The sequence below is a fragment of the Acanthopagrus latus genome, chromosome 21 (genome assembly GCF_904848185.1).
Source record: "Acanthopagrus latus isolate v.2019 chromosome 21, fAcaLat1.1, whole genome shotgun sequence".
Classification (NCBI taxonomy): domain Eukaryota; kingdom Metazoa; phylum Chordata; class Actinopteri; order Spariformes; family Sparidae; genus Acanthopagrus; species Acanthopagrus latus.
The window spans coordinates 8,882,573-8,899,215 of NC_051059.1; the positions used below are offsets into that span (position 1 = coordinate 8,882,573).

Genomic DNA, 16,643 nt, shown 5'->3' on the forward strand with positions numbered 1-16,643 from the left:
TCCCTGAGTGCTTCTGACAGCCACAATCCACTTTAAGAAGCCTAAAAAAGCAAAAGGAAAAACACCAGTGACGTATCCCCCACCCCTCTCTGTGTCAGTGTGTGTGTGTGTGTGTGTGTCTCCAGGTGTGGGTGGGTATCACTGGATGGAAGATGGAGACCTGAATGTGAAATGTATGGATTGCTTAGAAATTGACCTTGGGATGACAAACACAGCTGTTTTTATGGGTTTTAGGTGACAGATACACATTCAGACTTGATCCATCTCAGCTCCGGTGGACCTGTGGAAGCTCTGCGTGCATGGAGCTTTTCATGGCACCCATCAGGGTATTTATTCCAGGATAAGGACAGTTCTTATAAAAGCACCAAGTGATGGAGGGAGCGGCGTGCTTGTTCCACGATCCATGCATCCATCTTCCCCTGTACTGAATGTGATATTCACCCCAATGCATGCATCACAATTTCTGACACGCACCCTTTTTATAACCTTGACATGGACAATAACACTGGGACATCACAGGGAATCCATCCTCGCGGGCGTTGACATGGTGTCCTCCTCAGCCGTCATCCTTGTGCCCGTGTCCTGGTCCACTGAATGGACAGAGGGCAGCCATTGTGTTCATTCACTCACTGCAAATTATATAGCCTTTATCAGATGGCGCTCATACTTTCCCCTCACACAAGTCATGCATAGAGACGACTCATAAAGATAAGCTCTGCCATGTGATAATAATTCAAAATACAGTGGCTGATAGCCCTCCACCAGGGTGGATTAGCTGTGTGTGTGTGTGTGTGTGTGTGTGTGTGTGTGTGTGTGTGTGTGTGTGTGTGTGAGAGAGAGAGAGAAAGCGACAGAGGGTGTGTAACCTTGAAAGTGATGATCCAGTGGTCACATAGAGAGGCATCCTCATTCATAAAAATAAAGCGTTTCAATAGTACCGTTTACAATGAAATGTAGATTTGTAGACACTGTGTAGTTTTAAAGAGGAAATTCAAACCAATTTTAATTTAATTACAGTATCAATGAAGTAATGATACAAACTCAGAAATATTTATCTTTTCCATGACCAAATAAAGAAGCTGTTCTCAGAGAAAAATAAGGTCCCCAGATCACAGTTTGAAGCTAGAAAAGGTGGCAGAGTCCGCCACAAATAAACAAAGTGAAACAGTGTGTTTATTCAGTCATGAAAACAAAGAGAGTTTGTTTAGGCATAAAAACAATCAGTCAATGAAGATCTTTCTCTTCTGGCAGAAATTTCTTCCAAAAACAACAAATTCCCCCTTTCATCAACTAGTTATTTATCTAATAAAAAAGTGTAGTTTCATTATTTCCTGTAATGAAACTGTGTTTTCTAACACTTTCTGTTGGGTTGAGTTTGGCCAGTTGTGACTGTGCTATGCTCTCTACAGTACTTCAAAGTAGTACAAGTATTTCAAACTAATTATCAGCCAAAATGTATACGAATTAACGCTTCAATATGTGCTACTTTTAGTCTAAAATATCAAAGTTGCTGTTATTGTTGAGGCAGTTGGGGCTGAATCAGCTGACAGGACTGCTAGCTGCACAGCTAACCAAGCTAACTAGCTAACAGCAGCTACAGGTCGCAGTTACACTGATGAAACGATGCCACCTATTTGTTTTAGAGTATGAATTTGACAGGCGGCTAGCTCTTACAAACTGCACCATTAATGGCTTTCACTGTGAAGTTGTGTTGTGTTGTTAGATCATCGTGATAAGCACCTGGTGGTGTTTAAACCTGAAACACACTGGGCCAACCGTTGGCCATCTGAAGCGTTCGGGGAGAGTCGGACAAGTTCAGTAACAAATCTGTTTGGTGTGTTCACAGCTGTGTTTGAAGGTTTTGGGACCGTGTGGACAGCGTCTGCCCTGATTCAACTTGCGAAGTCTGAGAACGCTGGCTGTCAGCCGTCTGAGCCATTGGATACTCTGGTTGTGTGCCAGCTGTATGGCCATTGTGATTGGCAGTGTGCTAGCGAATCAGCGCGGTGTGTGGGAGGGGCAGAATTCCGTGTGTGCCGCTGAACTTTATGGTGTGCATTTTGTTTTTCTATGCATACCGTTCCGTCATTTCCTGTTTTCATGTTTTGGATTACTGGCACGAGTCTAGCGCCACCCAACGTGGTTGGATAAAGGCAGTTGGCTGTTGGTTTGAGTCTGGGCGGTGTGTGGGGGCCTTTAGACTCCAGTCAGGCGCCGTTAAACCATTGCAGAAGAAAACAGCAACGGCAAGGAATTATATTCATTCCTATCTCTAAATCTTTTCATCTTCCGTCTGCAGGTCAACACATGCCTGGATTTATATCATGAGGTTTAGTTTCATACTTTAATGACTACTTAGGTGCCTACAATGATTATTAGTTCCAAGGAAACAAGGAAACCATCAGCTTTGTCCACAGTAAATATTTTACTTGCGAGTTGCCTCTCCTGGATCGTTACAACATATCTAGGGGCAAATTTGGGAGGGGGGGCACGGCTTGTGTCTGTTCACTCGCTTTTCTTCTTCCTCATCTTCATCTGATGAGGAGGAGGAGGAGCAAGATGAAGAGGAGCAGCTTGAGCTCTGAGAAGACTCCTCATCACTTCCAGACTCATCATCACCATCATCATCATCATCATCATCATCATCATCATCATCATCTTCTTCTTCTTCCTCAGTGCTCTGCTCTGCCTCTTGGTCTAAAGGAACAAAATCAAGACACAAACTCACAGTGTGTTTTGGACTATGCGGCCGAGGTGTTTGTGTTTGCAACTCTCACCCTCCGAAAGCTTCTTCTGGATCAGCGGGAGAAACTCGGAGGCCTCAGGGTTGCCTGGTTCATAGATGAGAACTGGAACGGGCAGAGGAGAGACACCATTGGCTGATTTATTGACTGACAGGCAAGCAGCTGATGGATGTAGGGTACGTACTCATCTGACACAGTTTGCTGGCCAGCTGGAAGTCTCCGTCCATCACAGCTCTGAGAAACTGAAACCAAACATCCTCATTTCAATGCCATGCTCCCCCATTAAAGTACAGTTCATCCAAATAGACTCAAAGTAGAACTTTGAATAAATATATGAAAGAGTCGAAGCCTTTTCTCCAACAGAACTGAGAGTGTGGAATCTCTAACGTTGATTGGTCACTTTACCTCAATTATCAGCTCCACTGGTGCCTTAAGTTCTTCTTCCTCGACATCCTCCTCCTCCTCGGTTTGTTCTTCATTTTCCTCATATGTGGGAAGAGGCTCAGATGCTGGGGCAGCATGTGTTGCTCCTCCTGGCAACCATTAACACTGTAATCATTATTGCCAATAAAAATCACTCTTCAAGTCATTTCTCCCTACATCTCTTTCTCTGGCATTTTGAGTTTGTTCATCCGTCCACCTGTTACTGCTGGGTCCGGAGGCCGTGCTTCTGCCAAGTCTTTCATTTTCAGCTCATCTTCAGGCGCTGCAGTCGACTGTGCATGTTCCTCAGCCCTGAAATCACATTTAAGATTTAAAAGCTGCGTGTCAGCGATATTCGTGATAAACTCCTCTGTGAATTATATGTACAGACCTTGGTGTTACACCGATGGAATCCTTTGGAGAGCACTCTGAAGGAGAAACAGACATATACAGAATTTAACAAAGCCAGAGAACCCTCACATTTATTTTTACCTTTAAAATATGGATTTAGGCACAATTGATATTAGGATCTAAGCTCAAACTGTAAACTAAAAACAAACCCAATGTCACAGTCAGGTGACATGAGGAAAAAAGACACAGATAGTAAAGAGCATCTGAACATTATAAAACAACTACAAATGCACGACATTGGATTTTTGCAGACTGCCTTCACTGAAATGTGCACATTTTTCCACTTACCTGCATAAAGTAAGGCTGCATCTTGTGATGATCATCACTGATTAATCTGATCATTATTTTCATGACTTAATCAATTATTTGTTTAGTCTATAAAAAGCCACAAAATTAAAAAAAAATTGCTCATCACCATTTCCCAGAGCCCAGAGTGCCCTCAAACAGCTTCAACAGTCCAAAACCACAAGACCCTTCATCAACTGTCATAAATAACAAAGAAAAGCAGCATATCTTCACATTTACGCAGCATGAATCACTAAATGTTTCAATTTTTTCCTTGAAAAAAAAATTACTCAACTCTTTAAGGATGATCAAACTAGTTGGCAATTAATTTACTTTAAACTGGCTAATTAATTAATCGAATAGTCGTTACTGCTTTAGCAGAGAACATCAAGTCGCTCCTGTGGGCGTAATTAACACATCATTACCAGCTCTTGCTGTGATGGCCCACTGGCAGATGCAGACATAGAATGCTTTCCAAAATGAACAAATTCAGTGACAGAAATAAGAAAACTTTGGAGCAGTGGTTCACACTGCGTTTGTCATTTTATCAGCCTGTCATATTGGCAGAAAGGTTCATTTTAAAGACTTTATTTTCCTTTTATATGACTTTATATTATTGTGCATCCGTAAAAACAACACTAATGCAAGTCCAGAAACAAGGGTAAATAAAACAAAATGCTGGCATGATTAACAGGTAAAATTTAAGAACTTACACTCCTCTGACACTGTCAAATATCATCAATTTACAGTATGGCATTCATTTTTTTCAGCAGGCATTTTGTGGTGAATGTTGCTGTTTACTTTTGATGGACCCGGCCTGTTTTGTCTAATTTTATCACAATAAGAGACTTCATCTGTGATTCTGTACACCTCCTAGAATCACAGATTTAACAAGCACACACACTGTCATTTAATCAGTGTGCTTTTGGGGTTGATCAACAGCAATGCCAATTAAAAAAAGGAAATTATTTTGGTTCATTCAAGATGAAGCACGAGTCTCGTTCTTCAACATCATTGAGGGTTGCATTGCATTATGGTCGATTGAGGTTGTTTTCCATGGAAAAAAATGCTATGTCTGTTTAGAAATGCATTTCCCCCTGTATAACTGTATGGGACACAATGTGAATTAGTGGTGATGAAATTAGTTTTCCCTCTACCATCACACATACCATCTGTATTCAGAACTGCACCTCTTGGACACCCAGACTTTTCAGTCTCCTGGTAAGAAACATTAAGAACAACATAACTTCAAAGTAGCGAAGCAAAATGTGTTTGTGTTTCTTCAATTGTTGTCTATCTCGCTGTCTAATACCCACCTGTACAGAACAAGGCAGTACACGGGCAGGAGGACTCCTGCTGGATGCATAAAGTAAATAACAGTTTAAAAAATACAACAAGGGCATTGCGTGTCATGACAGAAATATATATTTGTTAAGATGGGACTTTTCTTACCAATGTGTATCAGTGACTGTCTTCTTCCCCGCTTTGTCTGGAACATAATCACAATGTTAGCTTACCATCAAGGGCAAACTATGACACGATTTACACAAGCAAAAGGTCGAACCTGAATTAAAATGATTCATCAGTCTTTAACACAATGATTATGTCTGTATATGATGTTTTGTACACAGATGTAAAGTCTGAAATAAGTCATACCATTTGGTTTGCTTTTCTCAGCAGGAGTAGATGTGACCTCTGCTGTCAACTACATTCAAGTAGAGAAATGAAAATGATTGTAATTAGGACACATACAGTTACAAAGCACACGCACTGACAATGTGTGAACAACTCAAATCACCCAGGATTATAACAAAAACCTCCAGAATTGGCAACACTAATTATTAACAAAGCAATCCGTTCTTTAGTGATTACCTGTTTCTTTGAACCAGTGGACGATTTCGCCAAACACTCTAACCTGGCCATCAAAACACAACAGGGAAATTATGTAAGGCCTTGTTACTGATTGTGAATCAATTAGCATGGATTATGAAATCCCAACTTTTCAATTTTTCCATAGGGACTTCAGCAGTGATGTAAAGGGTACCCAAAACTCATACATGTGTAAAAGTAATGATATCTTCTTAAATATTAGTTAAAAGTGAAAGTCACCTAAAGGAACTAACTAAAGTATCTGAAAATAAATGTACTTCAGTATCAAAAGTAAATTGTCCTTACATTTAAATGTATCATAAACCTTGTAACCTTGTATACTATGTATATACTATGGGCAGCATTGTTATGATTATCAGAATCAGTGTCTTTTTTTAGTCAGATTGCCAGTAAAATGATAATAATAATAACAATCATCATCATCATCATCATCATCATCATAATCGTAAAATTATCAAACAAAATGTTAAAAGTACAAGATTACCCCCCAAAATGTAATGGAGTAGACATGTAAGTTAACCTTAAATGTACTTTCCATCACTATACTTTAGTGTGTATTTAGTGTCCTTATATTGTTGGGTATCCCTTTATGAATATTTAAGGCTAAATGATTATTATAGTTAGTTAATGGTATAATGATAATGCATGTATGTATTAAATAAGACCTGCTAAACCAGTCGTGGTAAAGAAATAAATCCCTGTCAGTGCGTTGGTAATGTACTTGGCTAGCTACGTATCTTAAATAAGCAACAAGCTAACATTGCACAATGATCTGTAAGGAGTCATTTGTGTTTTGTGAGCTAGTTAATGCTAAAATACCTAATGTTAGACAGCTAACCATCGCTCACCTGCTCATGGAGGAAGATGAATCGACTCCAACTACAGGCAGTAATAAATAACGGAAGTGTTGAAACTTCCCTGTCAAGCTAATAAAGTTGTGTAGTATTGTAGCTAGCTGTTAGCTATCAGATGGTGGTTGTGACGCAACAGGCCAGCAAACATTCGTTACTATAGCAACGGAACAGCGCCGAGTCAGTGCTGCCTTCAGGTGCTGCTGGAAATTCTGCACATTTAGAAAATATGCAGACCCGAGACAGTTTAATTTCGTTCCATAACTTTTGGAGTTTAGGGACCATGTCTGCCTTTGATTTGGAATAGCTAATCGTGTGTTTCTGTTCGTTATATGGACTGTTATAAACCTTTCATTAGCCCATTGTGCAGGTCGTATAAAACATGTGTTTACTTATTATGTGGTGAAACATTTTGCAACATAATGCTTTCCATACATAGCTGTTTATATTCTCTTCAGTTTGAAGTGTTGTTGAGTTTTGGTGGCTTCATTTGTAAAATTAAAAAAATGCATTTTGATGCACAAAAAGTCTTGCTGACAGTTTTCAGGTCTAAAGGTTCTATAAACCTCATAAATAAGAGACAATGAAGGCCTCATCCTGTCCTTTCTACCCTCTTACACAAAGCCTGCTCTCTCTGTCCACTCTCCATGTCAGCCATATTTCATCCAATAAGTAGCTGTAACTGCTACATTAGCTGCGCATACGTCGAAAGAGCTGCCCCCAGTCTTGAATATGTGTGTTGATGTGCGTGTGTGTGGAGATGTGAGGCTGGGGGAATTGTGTGTGTGTGTGGTTAATAGGTTCAGGTCTCCTCGGCACATGGCTGTATTGTTTCACGGTTGTCTTAAAATCTCTGCAAGATATAAAGTATCAGACTGACAGGCTGAAGCCTCAGACTTCCCACAGAGGCTGAACTAGCACATGACTGACAGGCTTGTTCATTTAGTGCCAGAGTTTGAAGCACCGTTTAGACAAAGGTGAAGTCAGTTTGGACTGTTCAATGTGCATGCCTGCTCTCTCTCTCGCTCTCTGTCACACACACATAGCAGCAAACACAATCGTCAATTAGGCAGTGCAGTGAAGTTGCTAGAGATCGGTCTCATGCACACAGACATGCCACTGAACCATGTGCATCCACAAGTCTGTGTCTCATTAATCAGCTTGGAAATCTTTAGACTTCATTAACATTACTTTATGGATGGTTGTTGTATCAGTACCAAACTGATAAATAGGATAACACACATTCAAGCAGCTTTGCCTCTGGTGTGTTGAATACTACTGGCATTTGGATAGTCCACCTTAATGGTTTTCAAAAAAATCTGCATCACACTCGACCTTGTGACAATGTGTCAGTTGCAAACTAGGGAAGGCTGACAGATATTTTGTTTCTTATTCAATTACACTCAGATTGGTACATTTTATACATGGCTAATGATTCAAACTGCATCATTTCAACACAAAATCTCTGTATATTGTTCACCAAATGTCATCAAGACAAAATCAATTATAACAACAAAAATAATTTGTAAGTAAGTCTGGCCAGTGCACGCAGTCGCTCCCAACGGTTTTTGACCCCTGAAGTCTTCCCACTCCTTATAAACATGTTGCATTCATTAAATGTTGCTCATGTAAATCTGCTCTGCTTTGTCCCGCCAAAATAAAGGCTCATTAATTTTGTGCACCATCACAGGCGCACAATCCAAAGAGGCCAGACTAACATACAGGGTGCATGAAAGCACAAATAAGCACACACAATTTGGGCGTCAGTGCTCTCAAGAAACTTGGATTCAGATAATTTCTTTCACTTTACACAGAGACTGATGGTTGACAGGCACAGTAAGCCTTATTGACCCATCTGTGGCAAAGTCATACAAACTCTTGCTGTAGAGCCAGACCTAAATCTAACAAAAGTTTGAATTCAAATCCTATGCCACTTTCCAAGGATGCAGTTATTTCAGGCTGAATTTGGAGGAAACTAGTAAGAAAAAAAGAGGCATAACATGTCTTATTTGATTATAAATCACTGTAAACATCTGAAGGCTATGAATGGTGAAAAGGAGGACAATTATATTTTTCAGCAACTGTGGATTTCATCAAATATTTGTGATTAAATAAGCAATGATAAAAGTGGCTGTTCATCTGATTTCCCTCATCATGACTGTGTTGTTGCGGTTCGATCAGCCAACAGCTTTGATTCAAACGCTCCATCACTCCGATTGGTGCATGGACTTACTGTAAGTGACACCCACCACCCACTTCAAGCCAGTAAGTGGAGCACAAACAAAAAAAATAAAATTACAGAACTCTCTTGTGTGATATAACCAAAAATGTTTGAATGCTGACAGAAATACTTCATGTGGGAGGCCACTGCTTATAGCGAGAAGCTGCTCAAGAAATTTGGTTGTCAGGGTCTGGACAAGTTGACTTGTCTCCATCTGAACCGTGTTTCCAGACCCATCCAGTCATGTCAAGATACGATTTTATAGCAATTTAGAATATGAGTCTTGGATTATCAAATGCCAAAACCACGGTGGAGCGTGAGCTGCAGAAGCTGCTCTGACACTGTCACCTTGTTTTTATGTTTGGTTTCACTCCCCACCTCCTCCTGCCCAACAACAGACAGACGGAGAGCGCCACAACACACACTTACACACCAACACACATAGACACAGAGCGGCACCAGCAGCCCACACCTGCCACAGAAGGTTGATGGGAAAATATATTCCACACAGACGACACGATAACAGAATCATTTCACACTCCAGTGATCCACTACACGGCCTTTTTGCGTACATGTGCGAGCTTCTGTGTGTGTGTGTGTGTGTGCACTAGCATTCACATCTATTAGTGTGCTGGCGGGTTGTATGTACTGTATGTGCCTTGAGAGACTCCGCTTCTCACAAATTTCCATATGATGAGCCCCGAGGCCGCCTTGACAGCGAAAGGGAACGTGGACTGGGAAGGGGGACAGGGAAGACACATCGCAGAGCTTCAGGACATCACAATGTTGACTGTGAGGCATGTTCTTCAGTGATGGGACACCACAGAACATACTGTTCCCACCGTCCGTCATTAAGAGGAATCAGCATTAGCAGAACCACGCCGCATCCTGCTGTCGTAACGACTTCATCTGTGGTGCGTGTGCACACATTGTGTGGTCCCTATTAACCTTAAGTTTGCATGTGTAAGTGACACACCGGTGTTCATGTTAGTGTGTCCTCAGGCACACGTGTTTATGAAGCATCTGTGCAGGTCTGTCGGCGTGATGTGGCGTATGACCATCCATCCTCACGCTTCACAGACTCTGGCAGGCTGAAGGCTAATAATAAATGCAAATTACAATCAGAGGAGCAGATCGGAGCTGGAGAGGATAATTGCTCCATTATGGCTCTGCGTGCGTGTGCATGTGTGTGTGCGTGTGTGTGTGTGTATCTTGTATAACCGCGGGGGGAAGGGGGGGGGGGGTTACCAAATACCAGGTGCTGACGTCACAAACAGACACATAACAGGACAAGTGAGGTGCTACAATATTGATTTATTTGTCAGACAAATTTTACTTTTCCAGACAGAGGGCCAAGTAAAGCTAATTAAAGTGTGTGATGTAACCGTCAGTCACAGAGCTAAACAGAGAATGAAAGAGCTATATTACAGGCCGATGCCACAGTCAGTGCGTTCGGAATACAAACATGTGCGAATACGCCATCGTTTACAGAGAAGCTGTGCATCTTCCTCAGTGACATTTCAGAGTTTTCCGATTCATTTCATGCCTTAGGATCCTGAGGCTGAGAGTCAGGGGCAGAGCCAGGGGATCTGGAGGAACAGTGCTGGCAAGTTACTTTCAAAATGCAATATATTACACATTGCTAGTTACCTTCATTTTATTGCACTACGTTGAACTTATTGTTAACAAAATTCCCAAATAACCTATAGACAGTTAAATAGCTTAGATCTTTTAAAATCACAGGAACACAGGGATGAGCAGGCAGACAAAGGATCAAACTCTGATATATTATGAGAAAAGAAATAAACATTTTCAATTGTAAGCTTAGTCATATGAAACACAGCAGGCCTATACCCTCTCTAATGTAGCCTATATGGACATGACATGACAAAAAAATATCTCTTTTTCTATGCCTCTTTTAATTGAGTCCACAGAACATGGAATGCATGGGCATATGTGATTCAAGAATGTAAATGAATGTGCGCTTGGAGGATTAGGCTTCATCATACGGCTCATTTCAGTCACACAGACTGAACAAAGACCTCGTAGGTTCGGCTGTATTAAACACGCACCGAGCCTCTATTAACGTGGTCATGTTGGTGTGGATGGGTTCTTAAAAAAACAATAAACTCTTCACTTCGGTCAGTAGCATGGACCGTAACGCGTTACATGACATGTAATGTTACGGTAATGTAACTGTAGTAATATATCACTGAAACATTATTAGTACTGCGTTATATTACTCCGTTACTGCTAAAATCCTGTGATTTTCAGGCTGATATCATTCAATCTGACCATTTAAAACAGGGGGAACTCATCCAGCTTGGAATATTACTGTCAGATACTGTTCCCCCTCTGTTCAATGTGAATGGAGGCTCACACATGCTCTCACAAATATAACTTTTATTGATAGAAATAACAGTAGTTGGTTGTATTAATAAAGACATAAAAAGAAAAACACATGTGCTTTAGTCCCAGTTTAAAAACATAACTAGACAGTCATGAAATTTGGATTTCACTTCTACAACAGCTTCAGAGAAAACTCGCTTAAAAAAAAGTCCGTTTTGAACCTTCCCGACAGTGCCTCTGTGATACGAGCACAACAGCTCTTTGTGAATTTCGGCACATTTCGGATAGGGGCGGGACCAGGGGAAACAAATCTCGACGAGGAAACAGAGCTCGATAATGTCTGTAAAAAGTGCGCGGGACAGAGTGCACTGATAAGGGAAGTGTGGGGGACATGTCCCCCTCGTACCCTGCATCCGCTACACCCATGGCTAAAATGAATATATTAATGTTACGTGTCGCTTTTTGTAACTTGCAACTCCAACACTGTGGAGGAATAAACACCCTGAGTCACAACAGATTCTGCTCTAATCCAGAGCTGTTTTGAGTTTACTTCCAGGATCGGACAGTGGATTTAACCTCACTCCTGTGTATAAACCTGATTGTGGCAGCAGAGTCGACTCAGGTTTTTATGACTGCTGACTGGAGCTGGGTGGGCAGAGAGGAAGGAGGAACGATGAGAAAGAGCCAGAATCTCCTTTTGCGTGCTGTGTTCAGCGAGACTTTAAGACTTTCACTCAAAAATACAGATATCCTCCATTGCTTGCTAACGTTAGTTTATGGCGAACATACAGTAAAATAATCTGGCTCTCTGGGGCTGACAGACAAACATTGCTGATGAAAATGTATCAGATGTGACAAATCCAAAAGAAATTTAAACCTTTTGATGACTGTCTCTACCATAGAAGTGGTGATCGTGACCATGACTTATGAAAATCTTAGGATTTGAATTTCTACATATCATATCAGTCAAGAAATACTAAAATTCACCATGAACCCTTATTTATTTAATTTCTTTCCTAGAGTTACATGAGATTGACACCACTTCCAAAAGGAAGAAAAAATGTGCCTACTATACCAGAACTTCTAAATGTCATCAGTTAACATTTTATATCTCATTTTTTCAGTTACATAAAAGAGCCGAAGTGTAAAATAAAGAACCTTTATTGGTGAGATTTGTAGGCACTGATGTCTATAAAAGGCCGGGACATCGCAAGTCTGTCTTCTTTCCTTAAATCATTTTGCACTGTGTTGGTACACACACACACACACACACACACACACACACACACACACACACACACACACACACACACACACACACACACACACACATACAGTAGAACCACACTCGCTGAAGAGTCAGTTTATTGTATTAGTTCTATTAAATCACTCACTTGTTTGCGTCCTCGTAATATGAGCCGAGGGGTTTTACTGCTAATATTTATATCATTACACATGCTTTGCTTTTAATGTGAAATCTATTCAAGAGGATGACTCCAGCCTCTGGGAGAATTATTGTGTGTGTGTGTGTGTGTGTGTGTGTGTGTATGTGCGTGTGTGTGTGTCCGTGCGTGTGTGTCATCATCATAATCATCATCATCTTTGACTTTGTAATCACTCTTTCACTTACTCCTTCCATTTCTCTGATGCACAGCACCCTGATGGAGCCGGCCCATCTGTCTCTCCTTCAGCCCATTCATCATTTCCTCACTCATCAACTCCGTATTTCTTCATTTTCTTTCCTCACTCCATCTCTGCCTCTCCCTCACTCATCACCCATTTCAGGGTTTCTTTCCCCGCTCCACCTCCTTCCTTCCGTTCCAACCGTCTGCCTCCCACTTTTTGGCCGTCCGCTCTTCTCCCTCGCTTCATTTTCTGCCTGTCGTTTCCTGCTGGCCATCCATGCAGGCAGGAAGATATTTCCATGAGCCAGCCTACATGGTCTGATTTTGTGAGGGCACCTGATTGTCAGAGTAAATGTCAAAAAAGTGTTTTTTGTTTTTTTTCCAAAGAGAAAAGTTTAATTTTGTGATGAGAAAATGAAACTGTGTTGAGTGTTGATGATCGTGCTTAAAAGAAATCCAGCAAACTAGCTTTGGACTGGGAAAGTTTCAGATCATAGCTGCTTTCCTTAAAAAATGATTGCCAGAAGCTGTTAACCATATAAAAGGCACACACACACTCACACCATCTGAAAGTGCAAGAGTACCCTTTAAAAGTGGATCAGAAATCCAGAGAGAGATCCACAAGGCTTCAAGAGACAAATGTGGGAACATCTGCCACCTTTATGTCCTCAAATGCACATCCCTACTTTTCTCTCTGTCAGCTTCTTTATAAAAGTGATGGGATCCGACATGAACGCGTTATTATCTGCCAAAACGATTACACATGCTTCTGTTTTTATGTGCCTGCTACCGCACCAACCAGTGATGTCACACTGTACTGACACGCCCTGGAGTGCATTTCTAAATAAATCACTGCAGTGAGGTGAGAAGTTAAACTGCAGCAAAGGCGAGGAGTTGAAACCACAGGAGGCCGGCCGCCCTGATGAAGCAGATGGTTCCTAAAGGTACGTCAGTTTGAAAACCTCTGGTGCTTTAACGTGTTTGTGTTGTGCTTTCAGAATGCCGTCACTCACCGGCCCCTGTAGACTGACAGGGGAAATGGCAAGCGAGCAGAGGAATCCATTCTCCATCCTCTCTCTCTCTCTCTCTCTCTCGCTCCTCCGTCCATGACGCAGTTGAGCGATGAGGTAATTTTGAGTGACAGCCGAGGCGGCCACTTGAAACGGCGTGAAGGAGACAGAGAGGCCCGAGCTGTGGCAACAGCTCTGCTGCGTCTCCTGGTGCGTCACGTGGTGGTGGTAGTGGTGGTGGCGGTGGCTGTAGGTGGGGGTGGGATTATAAAGATTTATTCCTCGGGCGCTCCAGAGGCACTGGCATGATTATGATACCATAACACAAGGTGCCATAAAGAAAATGCTGTCAGCTAAATGAAGAGCAGAGCGCTGAAATGTGCTCGCCATTATGTGATCAATCACACCTGTCACGCTCGCGGCCCTCGATCAAGAGAGCTGTCACTGTCAGCTGTTGCCTCTTTTCTCCCCCTGGTCGCCGACTCGCTTCCATTTCTGTGCGTTTCCCACCCGTCTGTATGCGTGCGAGCGTGTTTCTGGGTCATTTTGGCTCTTTTCCCAGGCGGCCACAAGTCTCCCACCTACAATACCTCATGTGAGCGCTGATAAGAGGTGAGGAATTACCAAACATGTTGGCCACACGCTGGCGGAGATCACACACACAGGGGCCCTCTCTAATATTTCACAGGGGAGGAAGAAAGGGACGCATACATCATACTGACAGAGCCAGAATGGAGAGAGACATCCCTCCGTTATCTCCACACACACACACGCACCGTCAGAGATTTATAGTACAAGGCTTTAATGGTGCCCTCACACACACACACACACCTTTCTCTCCTGACTTGCACACACTCACACAAACACACATCACATTTTCCTCCTCCTCTCCCTGTTTCCTCTATCCGTCCATCTCCCTTTACTTCTCATTTCTCTCCTCCATTAGCCCTTTTCTTCCTCCTCCTCCTCCTCCTCCTCCTCTCTCCTAAGACATGCTCCCGATGTCTCCTCCTTTGCTCCGTTAATTGAAAGTACAGTAAAAATAAAGATGTCAAAGCGGTTTGGTTCAAAGCGGGCGGGGGGCGAAAGAAGATTTCCATCACCTCTGGACGAAGAGGAGTCGAGATGCTGTCAGGTGACGAAGGGGGGAAACTCGCACTCTAATACCAAAGTGTTTCATAAATAGCTCGACATTCCCAATAAACATCCCGCTGACAGACATACATGACTCTCTAATGGGCAGTGGTTAAACCTTAAACACAGGCCATTTACCCGAGTGATTTATAGAGCAGTGTTCACAGTCACTTGGCAGGGCTGATCTCCTGTCGGTCCCCTGTAAAGTGCTTGTTGTGTGGCTCCCACACGAACACACTGTACACCGCAGATATCCTTATCAAACGTGCTGCAGTGCAACTGTAAGCAGCAAGCAGTGATGTGATGTTTCCACCTCAGGAAACAGCGATCTCAGGTTTTTTTTTTCTTTCCTTTTTTCGATATAGTTCAATCAGGCCAGACACATTCACACATCCGCTTTAAGATTCTTTGGAGGTGATCGCATCAGTTCTTCAATTTATGAAACAGAAGAGGATCTCAAAATAAAGTATTGGCTAACAAGTTTGCGACAACAACTTTGTAAGGTGAGCGTCATGTTAACAGACTACCGTGCTGCCCCCACTGACTAAACAGCAGTTAATTTAGGTTCAAAGGTCATAGTGATAAAGTTTTTATGTAGACAAATCATCATCATCAAAATGTTTCCTTAAAACATGATGATGATTGTGATTTGGTTATTTGTCCAACGTTCTGCTATAGATACTAGTTTTTTTTTTGAGCATATCATATTTTGTTGTCCTTGTCTCAAGCTGTGTGTCTGTTTCGACGAACGTGCACTGAGAACAGTGTAAAACTGGAGTCAAACCTTTTGCATTTGCACACATACTTATACCAGTGACTCTGACTTCATACTCAAAAAGTGCACTCACACAGGCGATTTCAGTTACTGTGATTGATTATATCTCAGGTTAATGTTGGGTGGAGTGCAGCAGAGAATTGCATCACCTCCTGTTTGCCATAAAGACAAGAATCTTTATTAAAACGGCACCTCTGAAACAAAGTTACACAAAGTTCTAAATGGGAGTTAACGAAGGCGTCCATGTTTCTCACTTGAGGGAGGGAGGAGTGTACACATCTAACTCATCTGGAATTCATGTTTGATGCTTTCGTATCTCATTGATAACAACACTTTCACTAATGTCAGGTTGGGAAACTAATTTGCATCAGCCACAGAAGAGGAAATGACACCTTGAGTAATAAGTCTCTTTTGGGAAAATATTATATATGGTAGAGAAGCAACGCAGTACATGAAGCAGTCGCAGCAGAAATGTCAGAGAGGTTGGAACAACATGACCTGTGCATCTTCTCTTTTGCCAAGTTTGCCAGTTTCTCACATCCCCACAATACAAATCAACAGATTGTTGTCACACACCGTCACATCACTGTGATTCTGTCTGTTATGAAACAGGAGGGGTCGAGGCTAGCTGGTTAGCATGCTAACTGCAGTAGAAAACTCTGCATCACATCACAGAGCCGTCTTTGATTCTGTCTTTTGATAATGTTAGTGCAATTTTTGACTTGTTGAAACTTAAACCATGGCCATATCTTACAAAGTGCTCCTTTAAGTGTGTATCGGTAGATGTCCCCTTGAGTCTGTCACCCAGAGCTGCATCCTGCTAAAGTGACTAGAAATGAACAATCATTTCCTCTAGACCCCCTGTAACAGTCTTCATTAAAGCGTGAGGAGGAGGTTGTGTGACTCCCAACATCTCCACATGAGA

At 42.0% G+C, this 16,643-nt stretch overlaps 1 protein-coding gene across 2 annotated transcripts; it reads right to left on the reverse strand.

The window, feature by feature from the left end:
• Positions 1 to 2,405: 2,405 nt before the first annotated feature.
• LOC119011239 (nucleolin-like) lies at positions 2,406 to 6,755 on the reverse strand. Of its 2 annotated transcripts, none has more exons than XM_037084192.1 (12): positions 6,602 to 6,755; positions 5,736 to 5,778; positions 5,520 to 5,568; positions 5,316 to 5,352; positions 5,180 to 5,216; positions 5,033 to 5,081; positions 3,559 to 3,595; positions 3,385 to 3,479; positions 3,150 to 3,277; positions 2,929 to 2,986; positions 2,778 to 2,849; positions 2,406 to 2,697 (listed from the first exon to the last, which is right to left on the reverse strand). In XM_037084192.1, the coding sequence occupies exons 1-12, from the start codon at positions 6,607 to 6,609 to the stop codon at positions 2,465 to 2,467; spliced, it is 846 nt and encodes a 281-aa protein (XP_036940087.1). In that variant the 5' UTR covers positions 6,610 to 6,755; the 3' UTR covers positions 2,406 to 2,464. The 2 variants fall into 2 exon arrangements, with proteins under 2 accessions (XP_036940087.1, XP_036940086.1); XM_037084191.1 differs by having other exon boundaries at positions 5,180 to 5,219.
• Between the last annotated feature and the right edge of the window lie 9,888 nt (positions 6,756 to 16,643).

Excerpts from the sequence above, each read along its gene's own strand:
- LOC119011239 (XM_037084191.1), bottom strand. Across the intron at positions 3,480-3,558 it reads TCCATCGGTGTAACACCAAG|GGCTGAGGAACATGCACAGT; the intron begins GTCTGTACATAT and ends ATGTGATTTCAG. Across the intron at positions 2,698-2,777 it reads CCAGAAGAAGCTTTCGGAGG|ACCAAGAGGCAGAGCAGAGC; the intron begins GTGAGAGTTGCA and ends TTGTTCCTTTAG.